The sequence below is a fragment of the Gavialis gangeticus genome, unplaced genomic scaffold (genome assembly GCF_001723915.1).
Source record: "Gavialis gangeticus isolate Ggan-Ray unplaced genomic scaffold, GavGan_comp1, whole genome shotgun sequence".
NCBI lineage: Eukaryota > Metazoa > Chordata > Crocodylia > Gavialidae > Gavialis > Gavialis gangeticus.
In genome coordinates this window covers 85,035,349-85,051,342 of record NW_017729033.1, presented here as the reverse complement: position 1 = coordinate 85,051,342, position 15,994 = coordinate 85,035,349, and the positions used below count along the sequence as shown (strand labels likewise).

General features: G+C 44.3%; 1 protein-coding gene across 1 annotated transcript in view; it reads right to left on the bottom strand.

Moving 5' to 3' along the window:
- SLC9B2 (solute carrier family 9 member B2) overlaps positions 1 to 14,952 on the bottom strand; it is a 31,151-nt gene extending 16,199 nt beyond the window's left edge. Inside the window, exons 1-7 of the mRNA XM_019526269.1 lie at positions 14,151 to 14,952; positions 13,202 to 13,305; positions 12,449 to 12,620; positions 11,429 to 11,599; positions 4,789 to 4,931; positions 3,388 to 3,515; positions 2,447 to 2,622 (exon numbers count right to left, since the gene is read on the bottom strand). Coding sequence (XP_019381814.1) covers positions 2,447 to 2,622; positions 3,388 to 3,515; positions 4,789 to 4,931; positions 11,429 to 11,599; positions 12,449 to 12,620; positions 13,202 to 13,297 — 886 coding nt within the window. The 5' untranslated portion in view covers positions 13,298 to 13,305; positions 14,151 to 14,952. The remainder of the gene's footprint in view (positions 1 to 2,446; positions 2,623 to 3,387; positions 3,516 to 4,788; positions 4,932 to 11,428; positions 11,600 to 12,448; positions 12,621 to 13,201; positions 13,306 to 14,150) is intronic.
- Between the last annotated feature and the right edge of the window lie 1,042 nt (positions 14,953 to 15,994).

Below are 15,994 nucleotides of genomic sequence, written 5' to 3'. Positions count from 1 at the left end.
ACCCAGTTACCTGTGGGGGCACATTTCTCACAAGAAAACCACTCTCTCTCCAGTCTCTCAGTCCTGATCCTCAAAGGAAACTTACAAAATACTTCCCAGAGATGAGCCTACAAACTCCACTTCAGCAAACTCCTGGATACTAAAAATCATGGACTTAATATAGACATTGCATTTATGACACATTATAACCTGCCTGACAGCTGACTTCCCAGGTACTTCTCCACTATTCATCCCCTTCCTCCACCCCAACCCAGCCTGTCTCACCCATTGACTCCTCAATTTACTTCTTCACTGACTGCCTGTCTTGTATGCATACCAGCCCAGCCTCTGGCTTCTTTACTTTTCATTCCATCCAGGAAGAGCACACATCAACTGCTGAAACTTCCTCAGCCTGATGAAGAGTTTTTGAACCCGAAAGATTGCTTAAAATTTTTTTTCCAACTATTGAAGTTGAATAAAAGATATCAGATTCACCCAAAGAATTCTGTCTGCCTATGAGCTTCAATTAGGATTCCTCTGAAAAAGTTCCCCTTGGAGAGTGAAAGGAGCTTTCAGAGAACAGAACTTCTAACATCTGGTTAGTTTTCTTCTGTTTTAATCAATTGTAATATTTTTCCCATAAAAATTTAGCTTAAGGAAAACTAGATTATAGATGTTTGTCCACCAGAATCTATTTCACATGAACAGTGAGAACACAGAAGTTGGAAATGCTGGTGAATTATATTGTTTCCATTTACTCGGTCATCACCAGGGATTTGTGTTTTCCGTTTCCCACAGAAAAATGGAGTAAACAGCTGATTTTACCTTTTGCTGGAGGCAAATGTGGATTTCTTGTTTTACTGGAGGAACCTGAAGATTTTCCAGTTTTGCAATGAGCTCCCTGCAGGCTGGCAGAATTCCAGCCTGCAGGGAGCTGGGAGGGAGCAGGAGGAGGGCGGTGAGACAGGGGGAGCCACATGCATCTACATGCACATGGCCCCAGGCAGTGTGGAGAGCAGCTCCTGCAGATAAGGGGGGGGGAAGAGATTGAGTCCCCCATAGGGAGGGAGGGAGCTGGCCACGGCTGGGACTGCTGTCCAGCCAGGAGGGTGTGTGGGGTTTGGGGTCCCGGGCTGCAACGCACAGCTGCAGGGTGCCAGTGGGGAGTGGGACGGGGCCCCAGGTGATTTGTTGGGGGGTGGAGGGCTGGCTCCCTACTGCGGTGCACACTCCTGAGGGGGGCAGGGGGGACTTGTGCCCCCTAGATCTGTGCACAGGGCAGGCATGGGCTGCAGATGCAGGCTCCCGCCCTGCTGCCCTCCCCCGGGGCCTCTGCTGCCCTGGTGGTGCACCTGCTGTGCACGGGGCTGCTTTGAGGGGTGCAACCCTGCACCGCTGCCCTCAAAGCAGTCCCGTATGCAGGAGGCGCATTGCCAAGGCAGCAGAGCTCTCAGAAATGAGTAGCTTCTCCACGCGGTCCTACTGTGTCCTGCCACGCTGGGTTGTACCTGCCAGGGTGTGGAGGCCCTGGGGGAGGGCAGCAGGGTGGGAGTCCATGCCTGCAGTCCATGCCTGCCCTGCTCACAGATCTGGGGGGTGCAGGCCCCCCCTGCCCCCTTTGGGAGTGTGTGCTGTGGTGGGGAGCCAGCCGCACCCCTCCCCTCACCTGCTGCAGGGGGGAGCATGGCAGGGGCTATGGACCCAGGTCCGTAGCCCTGGCAGCTGGGGGCCCCCTCTGGGCAGGTTAAATAAGCAGGGGTTGTGGGTGGGGGGCGAGGGACACCAGCAAGGCTGTGGGGGCAGTGTCGGGGGGTGGGGAAATGAGAGGCACAAGCAGGCTGGGGGGTCTGTGGGGAGCCTTTCATTTTAAAAATGGATTTGGGGGCATTTATTAGAGAATTTGTGATCTCTTTTATCAGAGAATTTGTGATTTTATATCAGGGAAAACCAGAATCCCTGGTCATCACAAATCCACAAGAAATACTGATGCACAAAGAATCTAAGCACCTTGATGAAGGATACCAAGGGCAAGTGACAGTTTTGAGAGAGAAACTCAGATCTCCCAATTATCAGCATCATGTAAACATGTTTTCCTGTATATAAAAGTACCTGTTTAGCACCATAATCTTGGTGAATCAAGAGACCATCTGGGACCTTTAGATCAAGGAAGCATGTCAGAGAGATGTAGTGTAATGGGGTCCAACCACAGCAGCTGGGTGAGTGTCAAGCTGGGGGAGTTAATCTATTAAGGCTGTATAGCACAAAAATCTCAAAACTGGGAATGCCTTGTGCAGGCCCATCTGCATATGTGCAATTTCTCTCCATTGTTGGAGTTACCAGTATCTATCAAAACTCCTTTTGATTCATAAAATTAATTTATAACAATTCCATCACACTAGACAATAGATTTCTTAAAACATTTTTAAATATGCCTTGGCTTTTGCCATCTCTGAATTTGCTGGCATACCTGTAGAGAAAGCCATGCCTAAACAGGTATTGAAACCTGTGATCGCCAAGATGTCATCAATGCTTCCAGAAGCCATTAGCAAGGTAGGGATTCCCTTTTCAACACCATATCCTCCTGCCTGCAAAATCAGCATAGAGGGGACCACAACAGCTGGAGAGACAGCACCTAGAACAAAACTAAAAAACGCACAATCCTTAAGAATGAAATATGAAACTGGGAAAGCTATCAGTCCCTTTTCCTCCATTACAAATATACAAAAGTCCCATTTTTAGGTGCTGTCCTTTCTGTGAACTGCTCACAACCAAGATGTGTAAACTGGCAGTCCATGTTTGCTACCCCACCAATTCAGTGATGTCAAAATACAGAGCTTGATGGAATAAGATGGAAAAGCAGCCCTCCCTCAACAATACTGCTCCAAAAACAGAGGGCTTACTGGATGTTTACACCTGCTTTTAATAGGTAGTGCTCTTTAAGTAACATTCTGAACTCTAATACTTACTGGTCTGAGTAGTATGTCTACAATAATATTTCTTCCTGCCCCCAAAGACCTTCTGCGTTTCAGACAAAGCCATGAGAATCCTGACCTGATTTACTTACTTTCTTTAAGCCACCCTCTAGTAACCTCCTTCCTAAGACCAGAATCTCTGCCAGAGAATTGTGGCACAGCTAGATTTCCTTCATAATGTGAACATCTTCCTCAAACCAGCTCTAAGAACATGGCATGAAGCACTTTCTTACAGGGCCTGGAACAGCATTTTACCATGAGGTAACCAGTAGTGAACCTTCATCTTCTGCCTGGCAGTACATTAGTCATATGTTTAGACCCTGGGGATACCTGTGTCATGCATTAATTCAAGAAAAGATCCCTAGCGGATAGACAGGCACCATCATAGTAAAAAGTAATTCAGTTTTGTTATATAGGAGAAAGGAAAGTAAGTTACCCTAATATAAATCCCCATTGCCATGGCAAACCCAACAGGAAATGGGAGAGAATAGCAGCAGCACAAGTCTCTGAGATGCAGGGCCCAAAAGAAAGCCTTAGACAGACTGCCTTTAATTTCATAAGTGCCTGAAACATAAACATATATTTCCACATTAGCAACAGTAACAACACTTTGATTTCATAAAAGGCAAAAGCATTTTACGATCCACTCAGGTTTATAAAAAAAGTACCGTTGCCCTTGTATAGTACAGTGAAGTTCATTGTAAAACTTCATTTCCATGCATCAGGGGTGCCAAACATACAGCCCACAGAGCTGTGTTGTCTGGCCTCCAGGGCTTCTAGAGGGGCTGGGAAGTTGGGGACAAGGTCCTGTTAGGGACATAGGTTGGTGGCACAGAGCAACAACTGTGTTAAACCCTGTGGCTCCTTCATTTTCCAAAGTTAGGGGGTACTTGCTACTTAAAAGGTTGAGAAACACTGGTCTATACCATGGGAGAGTATTGCTGCAATTACACTAATGCCTGGGTACCAACAACTAGAACTACATTACATCTATACTACAGATCACTAAAGTTACCACAGGGAGAAAAAAACAGACTCAAAGATTTGGTCTGAAAATATATATACTACAAAGGGAAAACAGCGTCTAATTACTGAAGTCATCATCCAACTGTGGGCAATGTCAAGCCACCTAACACTAAAAGGCCCTTTCAATACAGAGCTCAATGACGCTATTAAGAAAATGTTAGAGAAGACTAGAACTGGTGTAACCTAATGCTTTCTGGCATTTTCTTTAGTTGTAAAAGCAAAAAACAATTTCTGGTCATATTATAAACTCCCTACCAAGCCTTTACCTTGCCTGAAAAAAGTGGTCAGGCTCATCCAACCTGGTCAACATTTAATAGCTTGATTGCAGTTCTGAGTTTTGGAAAAAGACAGGAGCTCTCATTTGCTAGCCCCTTCCTTTTTCATGTTGGGAATCTATCCAGCCTCACTGACTGGAAGAGGAATTATTTTTTGCTCACAGAGACAGAGGCTTTATAGGAAAAGCTAACTAAATCAATTTAAATTTATACTGCTTGCAAATCAAGGTAAGAGTGCATTTCACTGTGAGGACCTACTCCCAAAAAACAAAAACTTCTTTAGGGGAAAAGAGGAGGGAGAGGATCACAAAACAGTCTGGCTCAGCCTATTTTATGAATTCAGCACAGAGTACTGATTTTATTAACCTTTCCTGATGGAATACTTTATCTTATTTTCAATTTTGAAGCAGATGCAATAGCAAAAACCTTTAATACAAAAGTTTATGAGACTGAACAGTTTGATGACACCTTCAAAAATAGTTTGTCAAATATTTTGTATTTGTACATTAGTACATCAGAAACACTCTGTACTGTACCTTTGCATCAAGGCCAAGCCCTGCTCGGATCAAGATAATGGAAAGGGCAATATTTCTCAGTACTGCCGACCAGTTTGTCTTTATCTGGACTATGTCACTGATGACAGGGGTGTTGCGGATGAGAAAACCAGCAAGTAACATTCCTTAAAAAAAAAAAAAGGCATATCTTTTGAACAAGACACAATCATTCCTATATTACAGAAGCGTCTAGAGTCCCAAGATAAGTCCTTGCTGTACTAAGAACTATGGAAACACATAATAAAAAGCAAGGAAACAGTCCTTCTCCTGTTGTTATCCCCATTTTACAGATGGGGGACTGAAGGCCCTGAAAAACATTACATTTATTACATTTAAAATGCTATTAACATGTTAACTGTTAAACAGAAATAGTAATCTGGCCACAAGTTAATGCCAACTTATGGTATAATAATAGTAAATGAACCAGAGATATTCCACGTACATTGTACAACAACTTCGTTGCTCGTTTGTAAATGCCTTAAAATGAACATGTGGCATATGGGGACTGACCCACGACAAATTTTGACATTCAGCTGAGTGCAGGGATCCAGCATGGAGCAACCCCAGGGTCCAGAACACAGCCATGCCCCACCCAATCCTAGATCCAGTGCCCCCATCTGATCCCTAAAGTCAGAGTGGGGGAGCCCCATGAGCCTAATATTAAGGTACGTCTTCCCAACCTCAGGCTCACTGAGTACAGCTGCACACCTTTTTTTTAAATTCCCAGGGTGCCCATAGAAGTGAAAGCTGGGGATCTGAGAGCCCTTGGCCCCCCAATTGCAGGTGCTGCTTCAAGGTGCGAGGTATGGGAAGCTGGGAGGTCCCAGATCACAGGGGATTTAAAGACCTCTGCTGAAGCAGCTTACCTGGGCTTCCCCACTAGGGACTTTAAATCCCATGCCCAGCAGCTCTGGCCGGGCTGCCCAGCACAGAGGTTCAGAGGCTCCCAGCAAGGTGGGGGAGGAGGGAGCAAAGGGCTCAGCCACTTGTAGACTTTATTATGATTATGAACCTGAGCTCCTCATGCACTGGCAAGTAATAATGGCATGACTGGGATCTGATCCCTGATTCCACAATCACACTTCCTTCCATGCATGTGTAGAACAGCAGGAGGCACGATTGTTGGGACTGGGGATCAGATCCTATCCAACCATTAAATGAATGTGTGCCAGAGTCATAAGACACAGAGATTATGACACTTCTGTTCACTGTTATCCACTGAGCATATACAGCACTTGGATACACAATAGACTACAGAATGGAGATTTTCCATCCATGAGTAGGCCATTATAGAACACACAGCCAACCAGGGGCATAGACAATTTTTTATTTTTTAAATGATACTTGTTTTTTTGTTTTTACAGAGGAAAGGAAGATGATTTAATAGTTGTCATTTATTTTAAATAAAGAAATGGTCAAGAACTGCAACACTTTGCTCCTTTGAAAATCTGGCCTACAATATTTCACAGTATAAAAATTAAACTCTTTGTTTTTAGTTCTTTAAGAATTCATGAAAAGGAATTAGGAAAAGAATTTTAGTCTTCTACTCCTATTTGCTAGGTAAACTACTAATCACATTCTACCTCTTGCAAATATTTATTTGGCAGTTATTTTCTATTTTGATGTTTTGTCTGCTTTATATCAGATCTGTTCTATAAATAAAATATTTTTTTTCACAGTTTTCCACAGACCTGCAATATTCCATTTTAAGGCTTAATCCTGTAAAATGTATACATTGGGGCACAGTTTATTTATATTTATTTTATGAAATTTATCACAATACAGTGGAGTCGCATCTTACATAGGGGTTAGGTTCTGAAGTCAGCGCGTAAGGCGAAAATCACGTATAGTCAAAATCGCAGTGAGATGCTCACACTGTGAGACATGTGGGAACTGAGACCAACTGAGAGAACAGCAGATTCACGTCTCCCATCTCATGCTCACTCCAGGGCATATGCTCATTGAGTGGAATGACGGGCGGATGGAATCGACTGCACTATTTAAATTGTTATTTTTCTCTTTTTTTTTTGCCAAGCGCGTATAGTTGAATTTGCATACGTTAAATGCGTGTATGATGGAACTCCACTGTACAGACTTTAAAAAAATACCGTACTGAAGTCAGCCACAGAATGCTGGCCGTGCTCTAAAAAGCCTTGGCTGTGGCTTTTATTTGACCCGGAATAACATTTTAGGCACTTTTTGTTTTTCAGACACCCTTCAGGAACAACATGATTAATTTGTACCTTACTATGAAAATTACATCAGCATTTGTGTTGCAATACTGGTCACAAGCCTTATGCCACGCTTGTGAAACGTTACGGTTGTTATAACTATACAGTTCTGGTAATCACAGTCTCTTTAGGTCCTTCACTGTCCTATGTAGGGCTGTCACAGAGGGTGCAGAGAGAAGTTATGTTTATCATGCAAATGACCCCCTGAAAGCTCTCTATAGCTGTGTGGTGACAGAGCACTTTAAAAGTGACCAATTGCATGACAAATTAACTGTCATCTAATGAGAGGTCACATGAAGGCGCTCCAAAGTGGAACACCTTAAGAAATTTGTGTTTCCTAGGGTCAATCTGCCAGCATGATTAGGGCTTAGCTGCATCAGCCTGGCCCCCCACCAGTGCTATCTGCAAGAAGCAGGATAAGGGGGGAGGAGGAAGGGGAGCTGTGGTGCCTGGCCTGAGTTGAAGGGGGGTGGGTGGATTGCAGGCCCCTGCCTTGTGGCCCCACCTGCCCCTTCCTTCAGTTCAGGCTGGACAAACCCCAGACCACAGCTCCCCCTCCCCATTCCCTTCCTCCAGACAGCACTGGAGCTGGGAGGGGGAGTGGGGTTGCATCAGCCCAGCCCTGATTAAGGGACAGACAGGCAGACTTGATTCCCCCAACCCAACAGGCTGTCTGTTGGCTTGGGTAGGGAGGAGGAAGGCATGTTGCTCTAACTCATAGTTCTTTATGCAAAGTGCCGTGAGTTAGAGCAGGGACCTGCATGTCTCTTAGAGCCCAGAGATCCCTCAGCAGCACACAGAGGATGTACAATGTCCCCCAAGGAAGCTGATGATTCCTTCAAATAGTCTTATCATAATATAAAGCTACCTAGAAGCCATAGGCTAAATTCCATTTAAAAAGGGTAGGTCAAAGGCCAGATATGCATATGCAAAGATTACTTTAGACAGCAGGAGCCAAACTTTTTGGAAGGTTCGTCATGAATTAGCTCCACATCCACCCCACTCCAATCCCTTTCCCCTGCCTGATCTGCTTCTCTGCTTTGTTTCCTGCCCAATCTGTTATTGTGTTACCTGTTCCCACTCTTCTTGGACACCCGACTCCCCCCTCTCCAGGACCTCAGTGCCTCTCCGACTATTCTCCTTAGTGCATTGAAGTCCACCCTCCTGAAGTCTAGGGCTGCTGCCTTGCTGCAGGCCTTTGCCACCTTGCACTGGATGGTGAATTCCAGCAGGCAATGATCGCTGTCACCCAGGTGGTCGAGCACCCGCAGCCCCCTCACCAGGTTGTTGCCCGTGGTCAGCACCAGGTCCAACAGGTTGTCTCCCCTGGTGGGGCTGTGCACCTCCTGGGTTAGATGGAGGTCCTGTATTTCAGGAACCCACGTGAGCAGTCAGACCTGGCTGACTACTCTTCCCAGCAGATGTCTGGAAAGTTCAGGTCACCCATGATGACGTTTTTTGACCTAACTACCTTTGTGAGCTGACTTAAGAATTCTCCGTTTAGCTCTTCCCCTTGGTTGGGTGGTCTGTAGTAGACCCCCACCGTTAAGTCCCTTTCCCCTTGACTGCCTTGTGTTCTAAGATGTGGGGGGATGTGGTCACATTAGACGGGAGGAATAGGCTGCAATCAGACCCAACAGGTTACAGGGGTGGGCGGATGAGAACAGGATGGGTTTCAACAGTGACAAGTGCAAGGTGATGCATCTGGGGAGGAACAACCAGCACCATACCTACAGGCTGGGGAACTCCCTTCTCGTCAGTACAGAGGCAGAAAAGGATCTTGGAGTCATCATTGATGCCAAAATAACATGGGCCGGCAGTGTGGGGATGCAGTCAGGAAGGCCAACCATACCTTGTCATGCATCCACAGATGCATCTCAAGCAGGTCCAAGGAGGTGATCCTCCCCTTCTGTGCCGCTCTGGTCAGGCCACAGCTGGAGTACTGCATCCAGTTTTGGGCACTGCACTTCAGGAGGGATGTAGACAACATGGAGAGGGTCCAGAGGAGGGACACTCGTGTGATCGGGGGCAGCAGGGAAGGCCGTATGAGGAGAGGCTACTGGACCTGAACCTGTTCAGCCTCCACAAGAGAAGGCTGAGGGGGGATCTAGTGGCCTGTTGCAAACTAGTCAGGGGGGACCAGCAGGCATTGGGGGAGTCCCTGTTCCCCTGAGCACTACCAGCAGTGACTAGAAATAACGGTCACAAGCTGGCAGAGGGTAGGTTCAGGTCAGACATCAGAAGACGCTACTTCACGGTCAGGGCGGCTAGGACCTGGAACCAACTTCCAAGAGAAGTGGTGCTGGCTCCTACCCTGGGGGTCTTTAAGAAGAGGTTAGATGAACACCTTGCTGGGGTCATTTGACCCCACTACTTTTTCCTGCCATGGCAGGAGGTCGGACTTGATGATCTGCTCAGGTCCCTTCCGACCCTACCAACTATGAAACTAGCTGAACTGCCATGCACCACACACTGAGGCTGGCTGTGCCACTTGTGATGCACCTAATAATACATTTATTTTTTCCCTTCTTTGTTTCGTAGAGGTTCAGATGTTCTTCAAATATGAGAAATCCTTAGCGTGAAGATTGTTATAAGCAGCTTACCAGGCATGTGCTATCCTGCTTAGGGTTTTGTTCTTGCCTAAGATTACTTGCCTAACAAGTAGACTCATGCTCACATTATAACTCTTGAATAAAAGACAAAATCAGAAACTGTAGTTCATTTTAAAAAAACATTTAAACTAGGAACAAAGGATTGGAAGGAACCTTCTCATTCATCAAATCCAGTTCTCAGTACTCCAAACCACATGATCTCTTTGCAAAAATGATTTGTCCTCTTTCTTTTATTCATTTGAATGTCTGCTCACGTGTAAGCCAAATTAATGTAAAACAAGTGCCATCTCTGAATGGTGTTCTACCTAATGTCATATGCCACTTAATTCATGATCTCGGTAACACATATATAAATTAAAAAAACCAATCATATTTATGGCCCAGAATCTAGTACATGCCTTCATGCCATCTACAAGCCCACTTTCTTCAACTACTCAATGTAAGAGGTTATCTTATCAGAAAAATTTTGCTGGACCTTTTTGTTTTGATAGAAAAAGCATTTCCCATTATAGGCAATGTGTAGAGGGGACACGGGAGGGCAGATGCCTTCCCCTGAGATTGCCTATTGCTGGCTTCTACAGGCAGTTGCTGCTCGCCCCTGCCCGTCCTTGCCACTGATGGGGCCAGTGGCAGCTGCAGGCAGTCCCTGCTCGCTACCCTCCCCCACCGACAGCGGCTGCGGACAGTCCCCACTCACTGCCATGGTGCCTCCCCAGCTGTGGGAGGCACCAGTCATTCATGCTTCCCATAAAGTTCAAACACTCTGCAAAACTATGCTGATTTCATTTAGGGACAAACTTTACAAAAAATTTCCAATGTGAAAAAGATGAGGTTTCAACATTTGTATAATGACATGGGTTGAATTTTTGTGACAATTTTCATCTCAATTTTTTATTTTTTATAATACAAAAAAAAAGAAATGAAATAGGAAAAAAAAGCATTTTGACTAATCTAAAATAACTTTCTTTAAAATTTTCCGTTGAAGAGAATTTGGATTTTTTCAGGTTTTGCTATTATTTGAAAAAACAAAGCAAAAAACAAAAACAAAAATCAACCCCCCCCCTCCCCCCCCCAAAAATACAAATTCCAAAAACTTGCAGGAAATGGATTGGTCATCCTTTGGTCAGCAACTTGTGACAAAATCTGGAGTCAAGTCAGCAATCACAGTAGAAAGTTTGCATCAAGGCAATCAGAAGCAGTAGAAACAGATTGTTTGGGATAAGTTGTGGAGAAAGATATTTTTAACATCCTCCCCTTTAAAACATTTTCAAAACCTGCCCAAGATAGATGTAAGAGAGATCAGCAGTAGCATCTTACACATTATGAATTCATTATTATGTGAACTGTGAACTGGTTGATTGTGCTCACACCTAACAATCCTGGATTCAAATTCTAGGGTGGCTATACTTCAGGGACTGAGAACTATTGAAAGGATATTGAACTTTGTGTCTCAGGGAGAAAGCCAGGCCCTGAAATTTAAGATATCAGAATGAGACAAAATAGGATGAGGGGTAAAGGGGAGGGGAGGGGAGGAAAGGAGAAAGAGTAGATTTTCCTGCACTGGCTTGTTCTAGGGTTTTTGCATCTTCCTCCAAAGCCTTTGATGTCAATTGATCCCAAAGCCAGGACTACAGACTAAACAGACCTTGGGTCTCATCCAATATGCAAATTCACATGTTTCTAACCAAAATTTCTGAGCCCCGAATCTCATCATACTATTCAAACAATATTATGCAAGGCAAAAGTAAAAGAAGAAAGAATATGGAACATGAGACTTACCAAGAAGAGGAGGTAGAGGTGGCAGTGTAGGTATTTTAATAAGCCCAAATATTTTACCTCCAGTGACAGCAAAAAAATAGAGTAGCAAAACTGCGAATAAGTTTCCACCTGGCAGACACTCCTTCCCTGTAACAGCCCAGGCCACAGCCCAAACTAGAGCCACTGCTGCAACTGCAATAAGAAAGCAACCATGTGATTAATCCTCTTTCAGAATAGACTTGGTTCAATTTTCATTCATGTTTGCAATTTTTTTTGGTGTGATCAGTGATTTACTTTATTTAGATTTAATGCCAGTTTCCCATAATAAGCTTTCATATTCAGATTGTAAACTGACCCTCTGCTTTTGCAGGAACTGAAATACTGCAATAAGCCATAAGAGGGTGTTAGGAATACTGTACTGCATATGAGGAAATGAGTTTATAGGGCTGGGAATGGGGTGGAAGGCTATCACAGACATGAGGAATCTCCACAACTTGGGAAGCTTTGCAGCCATGGGCAAGGTAATAATTTATCATCTCACTCAACTTCCAGAGCAGCTAACATTGTTCTAATGAATAGGTCCAGACTGTCCTTGAAGCCAGTACCTTGTTTTAAAAAAACCTTAGACATTAGGATTAACCCCAAAGTAACAAAATTAAGTGGTTTATTAATGACCTAATTTCAACAAAAACCCATTTATTGCACCAGAAATATAATGAGATTATATTATTCTTTACAGTTTGTTTGTGGCTGATAACATTAAACAGTCTTAAGAGTTCACACCACTGAACAGAATGATTGAGATAATGAGAGGAGTCTAAACAAGGAGCAGTCAGGGAGTAGTGAAAAATACTAGAAAGTCAAGTCCTTGTTCTCCATCAAAATTCTTCTTTCAGAGCAGCTAAAGATTAGAAAATCTGGTTGAAAGCAACAATCTTTCTTCACTATTTACAAAAAAACCCATTGTCTATAACATCTAGAAAACTTAGCAGATGTTGTCTACTCTCCCCTTGAACAGGTGACATGCTTTCCCTTTCATACCATTTGTCACTATTCGGGCAAGCAAGCCTTGAGGAGGACAAACACATCTTTGCCTCAGTTTCCTTGAATGCTTGGACTCTGTCTCAGGTTGCTGTACACGGTTATTTAGTAGAGCAGTTGCTTCTGTTTGTATATTTCCATCTGTGCCTTTGGAGTCCACGGTGGCAGCTTCCTAAATTAAAGCAAAACTCTCTCAGAAACAATATCATATTAATTTGTAATGAGCTACTACATTAATTATCACCCATTGCTCACTGTAGGCCAGGTTTTCTAAATCAGGGCTTTTTTTTCTTGTAAATATATGTAGCACAAAGCACATTGTGAGATGAGATTTACTTGCAGACAACCTGCCTTTCCATTATAATGACATGGATCACCAGTCATGAGTGCCTAACTTGACTGTGGAAAAGCAACATCAAGAATGTAAGCAAGATATTTTAAAGTTGTATTTTAACGCAAATACAGTTGCTGGAAGAAAACATCCTGTTGCCCATAGTTTGAGAATCACTGAAGCAGTCCTAAGATTTATGTACGGTTGTTTGCAACACCTAAACCAACTGATCTTCCACTCTAAGTTGAAGTTATGATCACTATTTTTGAACGGTCAAACACACCAAGGAGAAAAAATACAGTATATATAGTAACTGAGAGGGATGTAAGTTCCATTTGTAAAATTAATCTCTGTTAATGTTTTAATGAATCTGGGGACCTAAGAAAAAGGAGAGCCTGAATATAGGTCGTATTTGCAATTACCTGAGTTTTCTGATACACAGGAATAATACCATTGACCACATCAATAGCTGGCTCTGGATCTTCATTCTCATCTACAATATCCTCCTCCTTCACCATCCTGAGATCTAGAGCAAAACAATAAAATGGTTATGAAGAGAAAAAAAAAATCAAACTATATCACGTTCATCCATTTCAGAACTTTTCAATGTTATTTTTTTCTTTCCCAATTTAAAGAAAAAAACGTAATGGAAACAAGCATATATGCAATGAAGATTTTGTATGCAAAAATCACCTATGCTTGAAGAAGTTTGCTAAGGTTGTAAAACTTGAAACCTGCATGTATCACAACTATGATTGTCTTTAAAACCTTAACATACGCTCCTCAATGCCATGGTCCAATACATACTTTTTAAGCCTAGCAGGAACAAGGAGGAAAAGAATCTGTTTTGTCTGTTATTCCTGGACCATGAAACACAGATGTATCATGAGTAGATGATGCAGGAAAGTCAGCAGGATCTGTGGGCACTGTAATGCAACTGAACGTTCAGAAAATTAAGAGCAAGCAATTGCAACTTTTACAGCATATGTGCAAATTGAGATTTTCCATAGACTAAGACTTAGACAAGTCTATACTGATTTTTTCAGGGTCCCTGGAAGGTGCTTCTCCCAAGGTCAAGTTCCTACCCTAACCATGCTGACAATAGAGCTGTACAAAAAAGTTAAATGACACTGAATGAAGATTGTAAATATGTATTACTCTACTGTTTTCATCTAATGTGTTAGCTGAACATCTTATGTCATCTAATACCAACATACGTTTCAAAGCATTCACTGAACAAAGCATGTCATCTCCTCTGGCTCTCAGAACAGCCAGCCATCAGTAGGACTGTTGCACTTGGCTTCTAGCCTGGTGAAACATTTAATTAGAATATTCCCTCCTTCAGAATAAATTCATAAAGACTGTACAAACCCTGGTGAGCTCTAATGAGCGTGAGAGAATTCTCCCAGTGCTTTCAGCAGAAGTGTTCAAAACAGTCCCGTCTTTTCTTTCAGTCTGTTCCAGTGTCTTGATACTTTTTCCACTTCTGAACCTAAGGAAGCAGGAGGGAAGCTTCTATCTAAAACTGACCAAGTCCAGCAAATATGACCACCTCACCTCAATGCTCAATGTCCACAGTTCCTTACAGACACTGAGTCACAGCCTGGCTTTAGTCATTAGGGAGGAGTCACACTAGCTACCCAAAACTCCTCCTTTCCAGGGGGCTGAATACACTGCTTCAAAAGACTGCTCTGAAGGAAGGGTGCCCTGCAAGGAAGTTAAATCCAGGTACATATTATGTTTTTAGGTAAGGATAAGACTGCGATGATCCAGAACTCTCCTTTCTTATCCCCGCCAAAGTTCAAATATGGCAGAGGGACAGTACAGAGCATTCAAGAACTCCGATTCCTCTTTCACACCCATTTCCCAGCCAGATGCTATATGTTAAAGTCTCTATTTAACTCTTAATTGCATTACCCCTGAAATTAGAGATTTGTCATTGCTTCGAGAGCAGAATTGGGCTCCCAGATGCATTTACCCTAGTTTCACATATCTAGTTCTCTGGGGGTTGCATATGTACTCAAGGCCAAGTCTGTGGTTCATGTTGCTCTCATTCTCCTCTCACACAGCAAACTCAGGCACTCTTGTCAACTCTACTTTAGCTCTTTGGGCGCGAATAGCGTAGCCTAGCAATTACATTACTTTGGCTGAATTTCCACCTACGTGTGCCACTCAACTCACAAGAAATTGCAGCAGGGACTTCGAGCCAAGATCATCTCGTGGTCTTGATATAAGCATCTGGAAAGGGAGCCTGGAGAGCCAGTTCCCACAATTACCAAACCCTCACTTTGTTGTGATACACTTGATAACGCAGGGCAGGCTGCCTTGGCAAACAAAAGGGGGCACTGTTCAATTGCCAGACTGAAAACTGGGCGTTTCTGTTTAAATTCTTCTGATGTTAAACTGATATTAATGTATAAAGTGATTCAGCCTACCCAAGAGAAGGCAAAGGCATAAAAAAAGAGGAGGATCAGAGTCCTAGGGATGCAGGGCTGGAAGGGGCCTGAGGTTGGATCATCCCTACCCACTGTCCCATACAAAGTCTTCTGACCCTAGCACCTATGAATCTATGAATCTAGACTTTTTTTTTGTAAAGACATTTTTTGTGTTCCCAGCCAAATCCAGTCCAAATCCATGAGTCAGTGCAGGACCATAAGGGGCCCGACAACCTGCAAACATCCTCCACTCCTACCAGGGGCTTCAGATACTTCCAGTCTTTTGGTGGGCATCCTATGTGCCAGCCCAAGCCTGGGGTTCAGATGCCCCCAAGTATCGCCTGCCCTCAGCCCTGTGGCTGCAGGAGCCAGCTAGGGAGGAGCCTCCCCTTTCCATCAGGTGGGCTTTAAGCCCCAACACCTCGGGCGGTCCTGAACCACAACAGAAGAGCAGTTATCCCCGGGAGTGCTGAAGGAAAACGGCCTTCCTAGCCCCAGACACGTGGTGGCCCCCCTGCCAGGTGCGGATCTCGACTCTCGGCCAGGGTGCTGCCAACCCCGCCGCCGCCGCTCTTGCGCCCCACGGCCGCCCACTCCCGCCTCGGAAAAGGCGATGTGAAAACAGGCGCTTGTTTGACCCCTTCGCACCTGAGGACGCTCGGGCCCCGCTTCAGCCTCCTTCCTCCTGCGGCCCCTTTTCTTGCCGCTCCTCACGGCCCCAGCACGGACACGGGCACCGGCCCCCTAGGCCACGGGGCCGCTGAAGCTGGACTGGGCGAG